This window comes from Tachypleus tridentatus, chromosome 13 (assembly GCF_004210375.1).
Source record: "Tachypleus tridentatus isolate NWPU-2018 chromosome 13, ASM421037v1, whole genome shotgun sequence".
Taxonomy (NCBI): domain Eukaryota; kingdom Metazoa; phylum Arthropoda; class Merostomata; order Xiphosura; family Limulidae; genus Tachypleus; species Tachypleus tridentatus.
The window spans coordinates 233,448,680-233,468,945 of record NC_134837.1 but is presented as its reverse complement, the minus strand read 5'-3'; the positions used below and the strand labels follow the sequence as shown (position 1 = coordinate 233,468,945).

The window sequence follows — 20,266 nt, the reverse complement described above, 5'->3', positions numbered from 1 at the left end:
CAATATACTTGCATAACCATAAATAGTCCTCTGTCACTATCCCATATTTATTATCACAACCAAATTTTGCTGATATTAATCAGTAATTAAATTATAAAAATATAAAATATTTATTAAGCTGTTGCAGAACCTCTTGTCTTGCTAAAAGAATAAAAAAATCAATCACCAACTAAGGATCTTTTCAGTGTCAGCCAGTGGAAAAGAAGACCTCTAGATTTGTCACATGCAAACTGTGGGGCATACCTCCAAGAGACTATGTAAAGTCAGTATGGGGACACATAACTATGAATAAAAGAGCACATATACCTAAAAGTACAAATTGAAAAGTAAATACATTTAAAAACTACTGTAAAACCATTAAAACTATTAATTAATACAGCAACAACAACTAACATGAGAAATGATTTGTAAGTATCTATGTTTATACATGAATATATGACAGAAGGTAAGAAGACTAGCAACAAAACACATTAAAAAGGAAAGTGTCATAATAAAATTTTGACAACTTATTTCTTTTTCCTTATATAGATTCACCTACATGGTTAGGAGGCCTCCCATGGATAACTCTGTATGTACAAATTATCTCCTTTAGAATTCAAAAACATTTACCCACATCTTTGCCATGTGTAGCATCCATCCCATGAAGAAGAAAATCCTGGTAGTTCAGGGTGTCATCTTGATTGGTTATTTATATTAGGCACCCTGACACATCACTTTTGATTTGAACTCCTGTAGAAGGGTGGCCTTGAGGTGGCTCTTCTAGTGTCAGTTGACTGGTCCTGTTGCGCTTGGGTCAGCTAAGTGCCAGTACTGGACATTCTTAACAGCTGTTAAGGATGTGTCTAAATCTATAGTTTGGATATAATGACCATGGAACCCTAATTCCACTGCAATGCCCTTCTTCGCATTTGTAGGTCTTCATCAGAAGTGGGGTCAGTAATCACTCACTGTTCACCATTTCTTATGAATCCTTCACCCAGTGACAAAAAATGAATACAAAAACCCACAATGATTTGAAGTCAAACAAAATTCAAAAAATTTGGTCTACAGTCATTACTTAAGTCTGTAGTTCATTTCCCGATTTTGTATTTTTCCCTTTTTCATTCAGAAGGGAATAAAGGATCTTGCTGGCTCTCCAAAGTCAATTAAAAAACCATATTCTGAGAACACTTAAGTAAAAACATCAACACCAAAACACAAAGAACTTCTCCTGAATTCAAAGGTCATTAAGGGTATACACATTAAAGTTACTCCCCATGCTGATTTGAGTTTCTCATGTTGAGAGGGATTTAAAGAACATCTTTGAGTTGGTGATCCTTGATTATTTCTCCAGCCAAGGGGTTTCTGCTGTGTGTTTCTGCTAATGGAATTATGCATCCTACCAATGTTATTATACTAATGTTAAAGCAGGTTAGCTAAGCTGCAAGGTAAGGCCCTAATATTGTTAATGCTCATAGGTGTGTTTAGTATAAGCAGTTTGGACATCATAAGAAATCTTGTCATGTTTCTTTTGCATGCCCTTGTTGTGATATCAAAGACCTTGATGCCTACGAGTGTCACTGTGTCAACTGTGGCAGTTCCACCCTTTATACTTTCATTCTTGTCCTAAGTGAGAGGACAGAAAAGAAATATGTTAATGTACTGTAAACAACATCTCTTATCCCAAGGCCCAGAAGTTGTTGTCCTTTGTTCCATCTCAGACATGTGTTGCTACACTGCATTCCACTGTTACAGTGGCTCCTTCCATACCTCCTTCAGTCTCTTTCATACCATATGAAGAGTTTATGGCCCTCCAAAATTGCAAGAATTGAGAAAACCACATCTAGTTTGGTCTCTTTCCCTACTGTCACATCCAGTGGCTGACTTCATTCACAAATTGCATAACCATTATTCAGTAATACCTTCAGTCACTGGAGTCTTCTTCTGACACAGATCTGCTCAATTGTGCTAGAGGAGAGGATCAATGTTCTATGCTCAAGATCTTGCAGTCCCTCATACATCCCAAGCTGGACTATAGATCTTGGGCACTGTACATCATATGGGGCTTCAGCTCTGCATGGGGTTTTCTGCACTTTTCTAGCCAACAGTTTGTACACTAAGTTCCTCCTCTTCACCTTTGCCATTTGCAACTTTCTTTACAATATGCTACCAAGTTTTGATCCTTACCACAGAGGTTGTGTCTTCATTTCTTTTTGGGCTGTGATAATCCTACTTTTCATCTTTGTATCCATGCACAGTTGACTGAATTGGGTCTATCACTGGGTGATGTTCCTGATTCCAATGATTAGCCCATCCTGCCATTTCTTATTACCATGCACACTTGTAACATTTCTTTGAGTCATCTAAGGAAGGTGGATAAATCCAATTGGAAGTATCATTTTTTTCCTTCCTAAACATCTTTTGAACCATTCTTCTGTTCCTTTTTTCATGAATGGTTCAAAATCAGATGAACCTATGAGCTCTACCATGGTTTGTTGCATCTTGGTTTTGCTTGCAAAATCCCCTCTACAGTTTCTGTGTTCACTATCAAGCTGTATGCCATTTCTCTTGCCTTGTATCATAGAAGCACCTCTCAGTGGGACAGCAGTATGTCTGTGGACTTATAACACTACAAAATGGGTTTCAATACTCATGGTGAACAGAACACAGATAGCCCACTGTGTAGCTTTTTGCTTAATAACAAACAGTTATGTAGAAGCTAAGTAATACACTGACTGTACTATTTAAAATGACCCTCTTAGCTCTCAATTGACCTTAAAATTGCTTAGTGTAAGTTTCCAATCTGTTTTCATCAATATTCAGAAATGACTGGCCCACTTTTTGCTGTCTTCTGTTTCAATGCAGATTTTCTGGCCATGTTGGTATTTGTGAGAACAAACTTGTTGACACCACAGCTGAGCCCATCTGCTCTGGTGCTGTCATAGCCATGCATCTCTCATATATAGTATTGTAATCAAAGTCCAGCTTCACACCAGCTGGCAGTTGAGTTAGAGTGAGCAACTTTGTAACACACTTTTCGAGATCAAACCCACTGATGTTTTTTGATCTACAGTTTTCATAAGAATTGATGGGAGGAAATTGTCTTCTTTGGGCTATACAATGGCCACAGTTTTTAACCCATCATTTTCTTTCACATAGGAATAATCCACCAATAAGTGTCTTCTCTGACACCCAAATTACAATTACCCATGTGTTGCATACATACTGTTGTTGTGTCTGCAAACAATAATACCATTTTCAGCGTGTTTTTCTCAAAGTTTACCTCTTACATTGAACAGTGTCATTGGTGACACTATATAATTTGACTGTGTTATTAGCTTTTTGCAAGCTAGGAGCCTTTTTAATTCTATTTAAAGTTTTTTACCAGTAGTTTAGTTTTTCACTTGATGTATTTTCACATCTTCTAGTATTTTACTTTGAGATTTTTCCTTATTGTTTTGGTGTAGATAACATGGTTTCTATGGTCCAAAAAATAACCAGCTAGCTACATATACCTGAGGTCTCTTTAAACAGGGCCTCCTTTATCATACACATAAACAAGTACAGTCTTTGCATTATATAATTTGGAAAAACACTGGGCATAATGATTTCACTTTATTTATCTAACAATGAAAACTACTTATTTCTCCAAAAATATTCTGAAATAGAACTGCAAAGTATGTAACAAACAAATTAAAAACCCTTCACATTTTCTCAGAAGTTCATGCATACAGTTTTGTATACAATTATATTTGGCCTTTTATTCAACAGTTTGTGAAGAGCAATTTGCTTATATCCATCTTGTTCTGTTTGCTCTATCAGGCTAAGAGAAAGAAGTTTCCATTACTTTTACTACCTCACTTATTTTCCTAGCCTTTTTGAAATTTTATAGAATAACTAGCTAGAGTACTTGTACCCTGCACAGAAGTTATATAAATTCATGATTAATGAAATATTATCTTAGGACATAAAAATTTGCTTACCTTATATGTAACTATAGAAAATGCAAAAAAACTACCCATAAAAACTACAAAACACAAAATACAAAACTGAAAATCTGCATGTCTACACATGAACCAAATGAACTTCCATACCAAATTTGGTGAAGATCCATCAACAAGGGACAACACAGTAGTTAAAAATGAAAAAATGGCCATAAAAGTTGGTTGGTTGTTTGTTTTAGTGTTTTATGGCACAAAGCAGCTAGGCTATTTGTGCCAAACATCTGGTAAAAAAGTAAAAATAAAGTAAATGTAGTAAAATTCATGAAAGGAGATGAAGGTAAAACAAAACAGCATTTTAAAACATAAATAGCATAAAACCAATGTTAAGAGAGAAACCACAGCATGGGAAGTTGTAAAGGACTTTCTGTAGCATAATGGTAATTATCATAACCCACCAAGTTAGTACAAGAACCACCGTCAGTAACCTGAAGTTGGCCTTTCCCGTCCTTGTTCCTGGTTATGTGTCATTCCGGCCACTATCAAAAATTAAAGTAATAAAAGTGTTAAAAGACATGGAGCAAAATTGTAATAATAACTCGCCAGGATGACTAACGGATAGTTCAAACAGCAGTGTTAGTCACCTGAAGTTCTGAAAAAGTATGGCCCACAGAGGAAGGAAAACACAACCCCAGGTGGAATGCTTTGGTAAGGATTGAAGTTTTGAAGAATATAGTAAAGAGAGTTGCAGATGGCAAAAATGCAAAGAAGGTTCATAAGACTCTACGTATAAGCTCTGAACTGGAGAGGTGCAGAATGCCCCAGTGCAGAGCCAAAGTCCTTGATGATGAATGGGGTCCAGCATCTTTAAGGCCAAGGGTCTGGCAGAGCCAGAGACCAGTAATTCATAGTTGAGTTTAGATCGAATAAGAGCACGATATATCTTTAAACATAAAACATCGATCTGCTCCCCCACTGTTAGTAGAGAGGACACAGAGGATGTTCAGTGCTCTTGTACATTTGACCCATGGCTGCTTAATGAGCAGTATAATGGTCAGCTTATGGTCAAAGATAAGCCCCAAGAACTTGGTCTCAGAGACCACAGACAGCGAAACTTCACCAAAATGGAGTTCAAGATCAGGGTAAATACCCCTTTGGTGGCAAAAGTGCATGCAAATGGTTTTAGAGAGAAAGAAATTAAAGCCGTTTGCTGTGGTCCACTTCAGTACACGATTAAGGGCAGTTTGCATTGCCACTCAATATATCTCATGTTTGATGACTGGCATGAGATGTGAAATTCGTCAACATAGAGCCTGTTTGCAACAGCGAAAGGGAGTTGTTCAGTGATGGCATTAATCTTTATACTGAAAAGTGTGACACTCAAAACACAGCCCTGAAGGGCTCCAAGTTCCTGTAGAAAAGAAGGGAAAGTATCAAACCCACACAAACTTGGGTAAATGACCATATAACCCGTATATATGGAGGTCTCATTTGATTGACGTTTCAAGTCGAATCAGGTGGTCCATGGTTGAGTTCTGTTATCGGAACTTATATTGGGTGGGTGAGAGAAGGTTTGATTCGAGGAAACAAACAAGACGAGCATTAATCATCCTCTCTAAGATCTTACAGAAACAGCTCATCAAAGCAATTGGACGGTAGTTTGAATGAATCTTGGAATCTTTCCCAGGCTTAGAGAAAGGTAAAATAATAACAGCCTGGTGCCAGGCATTAGGAAAAACATTCTCCTGCCAGATCCGGTTAAAAACAATTAGAAGAATATCATAAGAAGCAGGAGATAGATGGCACAGCATGTCATAGTGTACATCATCAGGTCCAACAGATATACTGCCAGACAGATGAAGGGCCAGTTTCAATACCAACAGTGTAAAGGAACGATTATTGTCATAGAGACAATCAGTTCGAAAGGAAAGAGGTGATCGCTCTGCCCGAGTCTTGATGGCCAAAAAGGTGGAGGAACAAGCAGAAGTGCTAGATACCTGGTAAAAGCTTTCACCTAGAGTATCGGTGATGCTCCAAATATCAGCTACTTCTTGGCCATCAGTGAGTAAGATCACGGGGGGAACAGAAGTGTAGTGCCCACTGACATTTCAAACCCTGTCCCATATGACTATGGAACTAGTGGTAGAAGATATGCCAGTTGTGAACTTAATCCAAGATTCCTTCTGGCTTTGACGTCTTACCCACCTAGCATGTGCACAGGCCCGCTGGAAAGCGATGCGGTTTGAAAGTGTGGGATATCTATGGAATGTATCCCAATATCATTTTTGAGCCTTCCATGCCATGTGGCAGGAAGAATTCCACCATGAACAAGGATATAGTGGAAAACTTGTCAAGGTTTTAGGAACATATTCAGCAGCTGCTTGTATAATATAGTCAGTTACTGCTGCCACACAGTCGTATATTGACAGCTGACAGACAAAGACAGGATCAAGTTCCATGAGAGCAGTGAAAGAGGGCCAGTCTGCCTGATACAACTTCCACTGGGGCACGCGGGTTGGGTGGCATCGACCACGGCCAGTCTCTCTCAAAAGTATAGGAAAATTATCACTGCCTCATGGATTACTGTCAACCGTCTATGAAAAATGAGAGAATAATGAAGGGAAGCAGACAGAGAAATCAATAGCAGTAAAGGACTGACTAGGTGTGTGAAAATAAGTGAAAGAACCAGTATTGAAAAGAGAAAGGTTGTGATCAGAGAGCATACTCTCTACAGAGTGACCCCTCCTATCAATATCAGCACTTCCCCAGAGGGGATGATGTCCATTAAAGTTCCCCAGGATTAGAAAGGGAGACGGCAGTTGTTCAATGAGAGCATAAAGGTCTGATTGATCAAATATCTCTCCAGGTAACAGGTAGAGAGAACAAACAGTGATGGTATGACCCAAGGAAACTCGGATGGCTACAGCCTCCAAGGGTGTGTTGAGTGACAAAGACAGAGTGGGCACATGCTGATCAACCAACAGTGCAACCCCTCCACGTACTTGTCCATCACACAGCCTGTCATTTCTGTACAGAGAAAAGTGTCGAAAGGTGACTGTACTGGAAGATTTTAAAAATGTTTCCTGTAAGGAAAGACATACAGGATGGTAGGAAGCAATCAGTGTTTTGATATCATCTAAATCAGATCGTAAACCTCAACAATTCCATTGTATCAAGGTGGCCATTTTTAATGACGTGTCAGCAAATTGGCTGGAGAACCCTTCTGTTTACAACCATGTCTTTTTTCCTTACTGTCCTTATTCAGGGGAGGTCAATCAACCTCCATGGATCCTGCCCTGGGTCGATTGGGTAGGTCTTTGTTGTTGAAAGGGGATTCCAGTGACTGAGGACAAGAACAAATGACTGTTTTGCATCTTGGGGTGAAAGAAAAAGATGTATCTGAAGAAATGCCTGTACCTGGAACCAAAGGATGTGAATCTTGGGGTTTATTGAAATGTATGGGAGGAACAGAAATGGGTGTAGAAGTTGCTTCATCAACTTTTTTAACCATGGAGGTCAAAAGGCTTTTTATTTGTTTTGAGAACGATTCTCTTGGAGGCACAGAGAGACCTGTCTGCACTCCCACTGTAGTTGTAGAATGAAGTGCAGCAGCATATGCCCAAGATGAAGTGACTCAGGATAAGTAATGCTGTGAGCTGTTTTCAAATGCTGCACCTCTTTTTCCTCCAACCATTTAGGGCAAGAACGAAAGTAGGAAGGGTGAGAACCATTGCAGTTGACACAATGTGGGTCCATTTCACACTCATAGGCATCGTGGTCCTTGCCACCACAATGAGAACATGTCAGGGAACCCCAACATGACGTCTTTGAGTGACCGAACCTCTGACACTGGAAACATCGGAGAGGGTTTGGAATGTATGGCCATACCCTGCAATTACGATAACCTGCCTTGATGGTGGCAGGTGCACATGTTGATGTAAATGTCAAAACGAGGATATCTGTCGGCAGTTTAACTCCACCTTTGTGAGTGGATATGTGCCTCACTGCAGCAACTGCTTCTTGAGTGGAGAAACCAGCAAGAATCTCTGACTCGGGGATGTTCTTCAAATCCCTCTCAACAATAACTCCTCATGATGAATTCAAAGTAGCATGAGGTGTAACCTCAATAGGTATATCCCCAATTGCCTTTGAATTCAAGGAGTTCACTGTGTTGGGATGTGGATGTTTCAACCAATATGTCTCCAGATCAAAACTTCTTTACTGACTTTGGAGAGCCAGCAAGTCTCTCCAGTCCCTTCTGAATAAAAAAGAGGGGGCATTTGCCCTAAAGGTTTCTCTGAAAGAGAATGTAGGATGAGAAAGTGAGTTACAACTGGATATACAGATGTTAAAGATTGCTGATCAGAGTCTTCAAGACATGGTCATTTAACTAAAATTTTATTAGGAGGATCCGTAGGGAAAAAAAAATGTTGGTGCCCACTGACCCCACCCACCATGGAGCCCTACAAGGGGACACACTACAATGTCAAGCAAAAACAAGTGCAGCAATGCCAGGGTTTCGTGAGCCCTATACCCAAACACCAGCTTCAGACGCAATGTCCACAACACCCATTGAGAACTTCCAACACTGGTACTTGGTTGACTCTAGCCCAAGTGAGCCAGCTGATTGACCCAAGAGGGGCCACCCAAAGGCTGCCCATCTACAGAAATTCAAGGCCAAAGTGGTGTGTTAGGGTTGGACCCCTAAACCACCAGGATCCTCTCCTCCCCTTCACGGGTTGCCACAAACAGCAAACATGTGGGTGGATGGTTAGATCCCAGAGGAGATAACCTGAAAGAACAGAACCTTCTCTGGGAGGTCCCCTCACCATGGCCATAAAAAACTGCAAAATACAAAACTGAAAATTTGTATATACCTCCACATGGACTTAATCAACCTCCATATGAATTTTGGTGAAGATCCATCCACATCCTGCCAAGTAGTTACATAAACAGACAGTACTATTACACTAATATAGATTAAACATGTTATGATATCAATTAATGTACTTATATACGATCCTTTAAAGATATACTTCTATAGACTATACAGTGTAGCTGACCAAGCCAAAATGCATCTATTTTTAATGGTCTACTCAAAATATATATCTAATGCTGAAATTCGGACTTGCATCATCTGCTCCAAAGCCTACTATCTTAACTTTAAATATTTCAGATATACAAGACTGTTTATCTCAATAGTTATTTAGTTTTCATAACAAAAGTGGTAAAATTAATTATTTATAGGTGATAGTTACGACAAGCTTTGTTTCATAACTCGCTAACAAAGTAGAATGTTGTGTGTGTAGTTCAATTGTTGTAGTGTTGTTGACATCTTTCTCAAAACCTCCAAGTTTTCCTCACTATATGAGTATTGTGACGTCATAACAACTCTTAGTTTATGGAAAGTTTAAGACCTCAGTTGGTAAATGTATAAATATAGGCAACAAATTTAGTGCATTTTAAGTAAAGTTTAGTCAGAAAAACAAAATTTGAAAATATGAAATTAACCAGCATGTAAATGATTAACCTTAAAGGGCAATACCTTAAATTAATTTTCACAATTTAACAGAGATAAGGTGAATAATTTGTCTTGTGCAAAGTATGTTCTAACATAATTGAACCAGCCTGAGTAGACTTTGATGAAAAGGGCACAATTATTTAAAGTTCAGCATGCAACTGGGGTAACCCACAAGGTAACATAAGTGAATTATTCACTAATACCATTGTGATAAGAGTAGAGAAAAATAATTATTCTTATCAATTAGATTCATTACTAATTGAACAGCCTGTATGAACATTTTTAAAAAAGAATTATTAAGAGTTTTAGATAAAACTATGCAAAAAACTTTTGTACATTAGTTTGAATATTTTGAGTACATATTATTTTAAAACAAATGGATTGTGTACTAGCCATTTGTTGTTCACATTTATCACCAACAAGTCACAGACACCTACTACAGAAAAATCCCATCTTATTCAAATATAAAATCCTCAAAAAATTCAATAGGCAAACACATAATGATTCTGAGAGGCTGCTCCAGTACTTTCATAATATCTTCATATTTGATATTTCTTACATCCACAAATCTGAAGCATGAATGATGAATTTAATTACACTACCATTAGTGATAATAAAAAATAAGACACTGACACTTAGCTGTAATTCATTGTTTAGACATAGATGAAAGTGACCAGTGGCCATTTTGACTAGAAGTCCATGAACAATACAAGGAGTTACAGCATTTATTTATAATCCTAACAATCTTCATATATTATTGTAATTTGCAGTATAATAACTACCTTATTAAATCATAGTTATCTACCACCAGGTCAAGATAAATTTCTTCACTCATGCAGGGTGTAGGTTTCTGTATCTACTAAACATAAAATATAATTAATAACAATCTACAGACAACAAAGGACCATTTGGTCTACAAAAGCTGTCCTTGCACCTCTATCCTTGGAAAAATTAAACCCACCCTTTATTTTTCAGGAAATTATTGAATATTTGCTTAAGCTTCTATGTAATCACTCTCTTATGCTACTGTATAGATACTGTTAATATTAATCTGAGCATAAATGTCAAAGAAGCAAAAACTGTATAAAGAACAAGGTTATATAACCTTTCCCTTCCTACTAAATTTTTTTATGATCTTATTGGGCAATGATTGCATACACTGTTTTATGGAGGAAAATTATTGACTCATTTATTTGATTAAATATGTATAATTGAAAAGTCAAGAGTCTAGAAAGAAGTGGAAATGTGCCTTATTTCAGGTTGTTTTTCTTGTCTTCCTTATTAGACAAAAACCTAAAATAAACAAGACATTATACACTATCAGACAACTGTCAGTTACCATACAAAAAAATTACAGTAATCAAACCAGCCAACTGTATGCAACACAAACCAAAAGTCTACAAAAATTCAGTGTGTGTCATATTTCAAGTTTTCTTATATACATTTTTTCAAGCATAAATGCTAAAAATGTAATCCATGTGCACCATTGGACAGTTCCCAGCTACTATACAAAAAAATTACAGTAATTACATCAGCCACCTCTGGGTAATGCACACTAATTCACACACACATATACACATAATGGATCACCTTTATAGTAAAATACACACACAGAGATATATAGATTTTATACAGGTAATTAACTTACAATTGTACTTAAAGTATACGATAATCAACTAATCATAAGATATATCATGTAAATCATCTTTAAAAGGTAATTGAAAAGTTATTAAACACAAAGCTTCTTGTACCTTTCTTAATACCTTATGCAGTCAAAGAACTTGATAGCTGATGCCCTAAATAGATACAAATATATAATATATACCTTTTAACACATACTCAACACAAAATGTATTCAAGTCAATATGTCCCATTTGAACCACATCCAATTCAGGTAATAAAATCCTGCTTCCCTGCTACACTGCCAGATACTCCATTCTACATCATTCTTAACCATGTATGACAATTCAAAATTATGTATAAAACAGAAGTATTTAAAAAAAAAAACTAGATTTTAACACATAATGTAACTTCAACTTTAACAAAAAAAAAAAGAGAAATATTATTAAGGATGTTTTCTCATATTTTCACTTGACTTTTCATTGTTGTTATTTCCATTATTGTAACTGTCATGTATTTCTGATCCTTCAATAGTTGAGAATTACCTTATTTCCATTTTTGCCACATGCTACTGTTTTGTTGTAGAATACATAATAATGCATTGTTTAGCTTAACGTATTTTCTTTTTACCTTCTATACAGTTTTATTTTTGCCTTTTTATCAGTTTTTTGGTGCAGATAGCCTTGTTCCTTTGCACCAATAAGCCCCAAGCAACCAACCATTAGACATAATAAATGCTGACCTCAAGTTTTTTAACACTAATTGTATTGTTGTTTCCTTCTGCATTCTTCTCATCTAGTTACTCCCATTCCCTACTGTTTTCAACCTCCCCTGTTTTGATCTAACAAATGCTTTTTCTGTCAGAAACTTTCTTTTATAAGCTTTTAGTGATTCAAAATTGCAGTACTATAATGTTGACATGACAGCTATGAATGAATTTCATAATCACACGTCTTTTGCCACAAATTGCAGAACTATAATGTTGACATGACAGCTATGAATGAATTTCATAATCACACATGTCTTTTGCCACAAATTGCTGCACTAAATAGATAAATGTAATAAATATAACATCATAAGTTCTTTGGCCATTCAAAGCTGCCCTTTAACTTTCATCCTTAGAAAAATAAAACTCATTCTTTACTCTTCAGCAAGTCATTGATTCCCTTGTAAAATGCTGGCCTCCATTAGTGCCAGTGGCAATTCACTGAACAAGTCAAATGCCCTTTTAGAAAGAGAAAACTATCTTAATGGAGTTCAGTTTGTCTTTTGTAATTTTTAAACTTAAGTTCTCTCTTCCTGACTAGTAATATGTATAGAGATAATTACATCTTTTCATTTCCTAATATTTTTTGCATGCACATGAATATCGAGTAAGTGGCACAAGACTGAAAAGTTTTTCAATGGAGATAAAATAAACTTTGAGGAATTGTCTATTAACTTTCAATTAGTGATGAAAAAATGTTTTTGAAAATCTTACAAAAGATAATTTGCAAACTCATTTACTACATTTATACCTCATTTATCATATAAGAATAGGTTTAGATCTTTAAAGTATTCAAAGGAAATTTTGAAGGGGTTTTGATTAAGATTTTTTAGATTATTAAAGAAACTGCTAGTGTTAATGCATCATCTTTTTTCATAATTAATGGTAAAAGAGGCAGGATAAGTGGACAAGATTATAAATTTTGGCTAGGTAGGAGTTATCTTTTCTAACATTAAATCTGGTCTTTAAAATTTATGGAAGATTAAAAGGAAAGCTTGATAACCATCTCAGTTGATGTTTGTTTGTTTGTTTGGAATTTTGCTCAAAGCTACATGAGGGCTATCTGTGCTAGCTGTCCCTAAGTTAGAAGTGTAAGACTAGAGGGAAGGCAGCTAGTCATCACCACTCACTATCAACTCTTGGGCTGCTCTTTTACCAACTAATAGTGGGAGTTACCATCACATTATAATGCCCCCACAGCTGAAAGGGCTAGCATGTTTGATGTGATGGGCATTTAAACCCACAACCCTCAGATTACAAGTGGAGTACATTAACCATCTGACTTCTCAGTGGTGTAGGAAGTAGTTGCAAAATGGAGGTGTCTGACTGGACATATTCTTCCCAGAAAATTAATATATTATTATAATTTACCATTTCTACATAAATCAAATACATTGAAATGGGGGTATCTGTAACACCCTTAGCACAAAGATTCCTCTGTATCTAAATGATAATTGCTATTTCCAAGATTAGTTTGTTGGAGTTGGATACGACAGCATGGATAAATCAGCAAGGTTACTTATGGCCCTTAAATGTTATATATATATATATATATATTTATTTATTTATTGCTATAACATCATAGCATTGTTTTGATGGCTTGACTGACTTATCAACTACTGTGCCAAGATCTATGTGAAACATGTGATCTAAACTATGATTCACTACTATAAATTAATGTCATTTGATAAATATTCATGTAATTTATCAATTAAGATAAATCATTGAATAGTACCTCAACAACTACAGAAACAGAAGTTTTTCATCATCAGCAAACTTTACTACCTTTTTAATTATCACCTATCAATACAAAAAAAGTTAAAGACCCAAGCACTGACTCCCGAGATATAAATTGGTAATATAGGTCCAGTTTGATAGAACTCCATTAACAAGGCTTGAATTAGAAGTAGCTAGCTGGCAAAATGCAAATTGATTTTAATGTTTAGAGATAGCAATTGAAGGGCATTCACATTTTGTTATAGCTGATAATTAAGGCATGATTGCAAATATTCAGACCAGCCTTTAAAAAAAGACAGATTTAGGGGTTTAACAGACCAAGGCAGGAAATTATCAACCAATATTTGGCAAAACTATCACCAATTTATTTATACATTACTAATAACTAAAACTTAAAAGTTTTAAGTGAAAATTTCTATTTTCACAAAATATGTTTGTGTTTTTCTTAGAGCAAAGCCACAATTCAAAAAATATTTTATTTAGAAATATATTTATAAAAATTGTTTTTCACTAGTCAGTTACCAAACAAAACAATTTACTGATTACCCTTCAAAAATCTTTTGAACAAATGCTGGCACAAACTTTTCAATTAATTTAATATTCACGTGTAATTAATCCTACACTCAATATACCTTAATTTTCAAGGCTACATACAAAGTATCTTCAACATCTATAGTTTTGATAAGTAATAAAAAAAAAGTTAATATGCTATTGAAAATAGCCATGGCTTTAATAATTTATTTAAAAGCAAGCCACAGGTCTAAATAAGAACTGAGCATGAAATCTGAAAGATGTATCACAAAGGAAAGCCCCCCCCCCCAGTGGCTCAGAAGTATGTCTGTAGACTTATAACGCTAAAATCTGGGTTTCAATACCAGTAGTGGGCAAAGCACAGATAGCCCATTGTACAGCTTTGTGCTTAATTCAAAAACAAACAACAAAAACGACACAAAGGAAAAATAATAATAACTAGGCAAATGTCAATAACAACAAATAATTACTGAACAACATATAAATCGATAAATATTTAGGAGAGCAATACAGATACTGATAGCCTAATGAAAATCTGGCACAATCAATGAAGTAGAACTTTACTAGTTATTTCTTATATTTTCGTACCGGCAAGCAAGTAAAATATTAAGAATCGGCATTACTGATTACCACTATAGACTACAGAGCATATAGGTTTTTCATATTTGTCTCGTATTTCTAATGCAACGGGGTAAGTAGGTCTAGTTAAAAGAAAAAAATTCATCTACATTAAATCATTATGATTAAACAAACGAACACAAAACACATCAAATTAAATCGCAAACTATCTCAATGTCTATCTTATCAGACATACAACTTATAACCGATGTGAACATTCAATTTGCCGACCTTACATAAACCACCCACGGCCACCACTATCACTAAACGCCGTTAAACTGAAGTATAACTTCAAAAGTACCATTATATCTAGGTTGTGACAGTAACACCGGGCTTCGGACATAAATAATAAATAAAATAGCAATTTAAAAATTCCTTACCTTAGATTTTGTAATAACGTGGGAAGCCAGCTTTACAACAGCAAAATTTCCTTTACCAATGGTTTTTCCAAGCTCATAAAATCCAACTCGAACAAGTCCAGTAGTAACCATTCCTGAACCATCTTCCAATCGACCTGTCGCCATTTTTAACCCACCTAACGACCATGCGCATTACTTTCCAACACAACGAGATACTGAAACTGAAACCACCTTTTCCTGTAATCTGACGACAAAGAGTTTGTTTGTTAAGCGCAATACTACACAGAGACTATATGTGATCTGTCCACTGCAAGTATCGGAACCCGATTTTTAGCGTTATAAGCTCTAAGACTTATCGCTAAACCACTGAGGAACACAATGAAGAGAATAAAAGTACTTTTCAAATACTTATTTTATTTGTTTATTTATTTACCCATCGAAAACATGATGTTCTCTTCACAAACTAATTTTTCTCTGTCAATATATCGTTTGACACATGATTTAAACAGAGTAGGTGTAACAGAGAATGCAGTTGTGACTACATAATCGTTGGGAAACTGGTACTATCTGAAAGAAAAAGAAAACCATTTAGAATAAGTTGTAAGGTTACAAGTTCAAAAAATGATATGCATGTATTCACAGAGTATTTCAAGACAATAGTGATAATTTAATATATACTTACTATGGTTCAAGCATCACAGCAAATTATTTTCGGGAAAAATCTGACACATAATTTTCTACCTGTCAAATTTGAAATAAGACCATGAGAAATTCTTAATCGTACTTATTTCTTTCATATCAAATGACATTCAACCGTCCTAGAACATTCAAAATTATCTTAGTTATTCTTAGAATAGATCAAATCATGTTTTATATTTGTGAAATGTCTGGATGTGAGACTTTGTTGAAAACAGTGGCTAATTCTGTTAATATTGCATAACACACTAGTGATATCACAGTATTATAAACCTATACAATCTGTATTGCACTTTGTTACTTTGAAATCAGGAATCATTTGATAATATATTGTTTTACAGGTTTCTATTGTATAGATAATGTGTATGTGTGTGGTTCAAAATAACATAAAAAGACATGCTAAAAGAGACGTCAGAAAGACGAATTTATTTATTTAAAAGCAACATTTCAAATAACAACCCTGTGTCCGATTATTTAAAAAGTATTCAATAGTAAAATCTAATATTTGGCGGGTTTACTTGGATTATTCGACAAAAAGGAGAAAGTAAGTCCAGTTCACTTAATAATAATGGAACGTTTTTATTTCTTCTATTAAAGTTCTACATTTTCACGGTTTTATGAAATAACGGTAGGTGTAACCTTTCAAACAAAAATATCTCTACAGGAATTCCTCTTGTCAATTTTCTCATATCTCTACTACTTATTCGAAACAGAAAATCAATGTTCAGGTAATTCAAGCAACAGATAAACCAGGTACTGCGCTCTTTAACTTAATAATTCATCAACCACTTCAAGGAACTCACCAATCTATTTTAATATCGCCTAAACAGGTAATGTTGTTTTTGTTTGTGTGTGATTTTCTTTCACGTGCTTGTGATACGAAAGTGGAATTATATTATACATTATTGTCATTTGCTGTCTCTCTGGGTAGATGATAAATGTAATTCACTACTGATGCAATCATTGATTATATTCTGAATGTAATTTAAATAGAAACTTTGAGGTTTTCCGCAGGATAACTTTCTTCTGGGGAAGTCTATTCTGAAACTTGCTAGCTAACTGGTCATTCTTCTGCCAAGATTCTTTCAAAGATATCAATAATGGATTACCTTTAGCTTGGACCACCAGACTTTCTGAATTCTGCTTTGATAAATTTTAGGCTGTATGCCCCATCATGTCGTCACCAAAAGTCTAATCTCTATTGTTATAACTATCATGTGATGCACTGAGATTTTCGATCCATTTATTGTGAAGTCTGCTTTTACATCTGTAAAACGTATAGATTCAATATACCCTTCTCCTTGATATCAGTTTCCCACACATCACGTTGTTTAGGAAAAGCTTCCCTTCAGAGAAAATATTGTATAACTTTCCTCTTGATAGATTCTCACATTAATTCACTGTTTTGCTTTAACTCTGTCGCTAATTGCCACATTTCCATAAAGACTGGATTGAATAATGGTAGCTTTAGCTATACATCAAGCGTCATTCACCATATTACAGGACTTCCAGTCATGAATCCAATGACACTAGGATTAGTTTTCTTTAACAATATGCTCCTTATCTTAATAATGGTAAACGGCATATTATTCTTATATTCAGGATGCTGTTTCCTAGGTTCATTCACCACAGATTCGAATGTAATGTTCATGTTGTCCACAATTATAAGCATTTTTTCTTACAAACATTTTGAAGCATTTTTTATTTCTTTAAGGATTTTATTTCCAGTTGTGGTAAAACCTCCTTTTATTCTAAGTTAAAATAAGAAAGAAAAAGTATATGATTTACTTTCTCCATCTTGAGTAAGCACTTGTTTAATAAGGGCTTTTATCTGCAGTTTCTCGCAATATGGCCTTTAAGCTGTCATTTAAACACCTCCTCTTTTGTGGTTTACTTCTTTTCTAAATGAACAGTTACCTGTTTAATTGTTTGAGGTTTTCTAAACTTTCATCTAGGGGGCTGATGTTCATACACTATTTGATCTGATATCCCCTGTATGACGATTTCAATTGATTATATGTGAGCCTAATTGATTCAAGTTTCATTGCCAAATAAACAGATTCTTTGAAAGATGTTAATCTGCTTAGTTTTTAAATATGCATCTAGTGCAGTACTCACAATTGGTTGTGTGCCAACAAATACATTATTTTATGAGAATTACCTAAACAGTTAACTGGGAAACTCTCCTTAGATCTTCAATAACTTCAGTTAAAATCTCATCTTCCTCCCCATTTTGTTCATATTCTTTATTTTAGAAACTTAATATGAGATTCCAAATGTATTCAATAAGGTGGCTACTAATGCCAGTGGCAGCTCTGTCTTAATCAAATTTCTTAATGTTGTTAAAACTCTTTATCTTACGTGTTCAGCAAGACGAATAGGTTGTGTTCACTAGTTAATCCATTATGCACCTGATATGCCTGCCATGGAGCCTTTTCATTGTTACTTTTTATGGTGGTTTAACTGAAGCGGTTCAAGAAAATGCTATAGTTATAAATTGTAGAACATTAGTAGTGACAGTTATGTACCATATGTCTTCTCATATTCCATATGAAATAATTTATGATGTTTGATATCGAAATTCTTTAATAGATGCAGAGAGAGGTGTAGAGGCTTTAATCTCTGCATTTGCCAATTCAGTTTTCAAAATTATAAATTTTCAGTACTTCTTCGATATTCTTTTTATTATACTTTTGTAAGGATTCTATAGGATTTTCTTCTTCATTATACATGTTTTTTATTCTTTCTTCCCCCTAACTAATCTAGATTCGTAAATCATCAATAAATCTAGTGTCTCGTCCTTGTGATTTATCTCTTTACTTTCCCTCTCGATCGTTTCAATATTTTTTCACTTTTATATTTCTTTCTTCTAATTTCATGTCTCATTCTTCATGAACTTATTTTATTTTTCTCTTATTTCTTAATATTTTCTTAAAGACTTGTGTCAATCCTTTTAATATTATTTTAGATATCCTTGGTCTTGATTCTACCTAATTTTTATCAATAATCTCACTCCTAGCACAAGTACTAAACAGCTTCTATTGTTGGACAGGTCTTTATGGATTGTCCGTAGAAAGAGGCCCGGCATGGCCAAGTGGTTAAGGCACTCGACTCGTAATCCAAGAGTCGTGGGTTCGAATCCCCCTCAAACCAAACGTGCTTGCCATTTCAGCCGTGGGGACGTTATAATTTTACAGTCAATCCCACTATTCGTTGGTAAAAGAGTAGCCCAAGAATTGGCAGTGGATGGTGATGACTAGCTACCTTCTCCCTAGTGTTACACTGCTAAATTATATTCCCGACATCAGCAGAAAAATATGGTATACAGCAGTATATGGTTTCATGACTTTTTGATGCGTGAAATATATTTACTTTTGTTGATTGATTTTCCTTTATGTCTAGATGTGTGCGTATAATGTTTTCTATGGTTTGTGGAGGAAACTTATTGATGTTGATGAAGTATTGTTTTATTATGTCATATTCATCGTTAGTTTTATCTGGTGAGCATAGTTTTATGGCTGTGTTTATTTAGTTTCTTAGTATGTTGAGTTTTTGTTTTGTTTCATGTGCTGAGTCCCAAGGAATGTATTGTCCAGTATGTGTGATTTTTCGGTAGATTCCTGTTTTAAATTGTGTATCAGTTCTTGTAATTTTGAGGTTAAGTGCGTGTGTTTTTCGTATAGCAAAGCCACAAGGGGCTATTTGCTCAGCCCACCGAGGGGAATCGAACCCCTAATTGTAGCGTTGTAAATCCGGAGACATACCGCTGTACTAGCGGGGGGCTTGAGGTTAAGAATTGATGTCTGTCATACTTAGGCGATATTAAAATTAATTTTAATTTACTTGTTTCTCCAATATAGAAAAATGGAAACCAGATTTAAAGAACATAAAAAGTCACCTTTACACGTTTTCGAACACTGTAAGTCAAATAAACACAACATAACCATAGAAAACACTCAAATATTAAATAAAGAAACAAACATAAATAAATGCAAAATTAAAGAAGCCTTACTTATACAACAACTTAAGCCCAAAATAAACCAATACAAAGGAACACCTTTATATCTTTATTAAAATATAATATAATAAATAATAATAAAAAATAATATAAAATTGTATATTCAACATCTAACACCGCCCTTTACATTCCGACACTCAGTTACACAACCCCTTTCAAACATGTGGTCAGCTTGCGGTCAGTTACCTCTCTCTTTCTTTGTGAACCTGACGATGACCGAAGAAGGTCAAAACGTTGTTCACTCCTCTACGTAAAAAATTTTCTCAACCCAAACGATCCGTTTGTACATGTATATGACAAACGTTGAGTTATGCTCTCCACACATGACGCCTGAACTCCCTTTACCCAACCTATAAAAATATCATACAGTGCAATTACAATGACTCAAAGTCGCCAATTTTCTGCTTTTTGGCCACGTTTCAGGCGTCACAGTTAGGGTAGTTGTGTAATAACTATAAAATTTACACTATGATGGGTAGT

At 35.3% G+C, this 20,266-nt stretch overlaps 1 protein-coding gene across 4 annotated transcripts in view; it reads right to left on the bottom strand.

The window, feature by feature from the left end:
• The window catches only part of LOC143239343 (serine/threonine-protein kinase SIK3-like), a 104,900-nt gene that overhangs the window by 64,651 nt on the left and 19,983 nt on the right, over positions 1-20,266 (bottom strand). For 3 of the 4 annotated variants that reach the window (XM_076480331.1, XM_076480330.1, XM_076480333.1), the window contains exons 3-4: positions 15,755-15,813; positions 15,094-15,639 (exon numbers count right to left, since the gene is read on the bottom strand). In XM_076480331.1, the coding sequence (XP_076336446.1) occupies positions 15,094-15,237 (144 nt within the window). In that variant the 5' untranslated portion in view covers positions 15,238-15,639; positions 15,755-15,813. Of the gene's footprint in view, positions 1-11,192; positions 11,238-15,093; positions 15,640-15,754; positions 15,814-20,266 lie in introns of those variants that run through there. The other variant, XM_076480334.1, reaches the window with a different exon arrangement.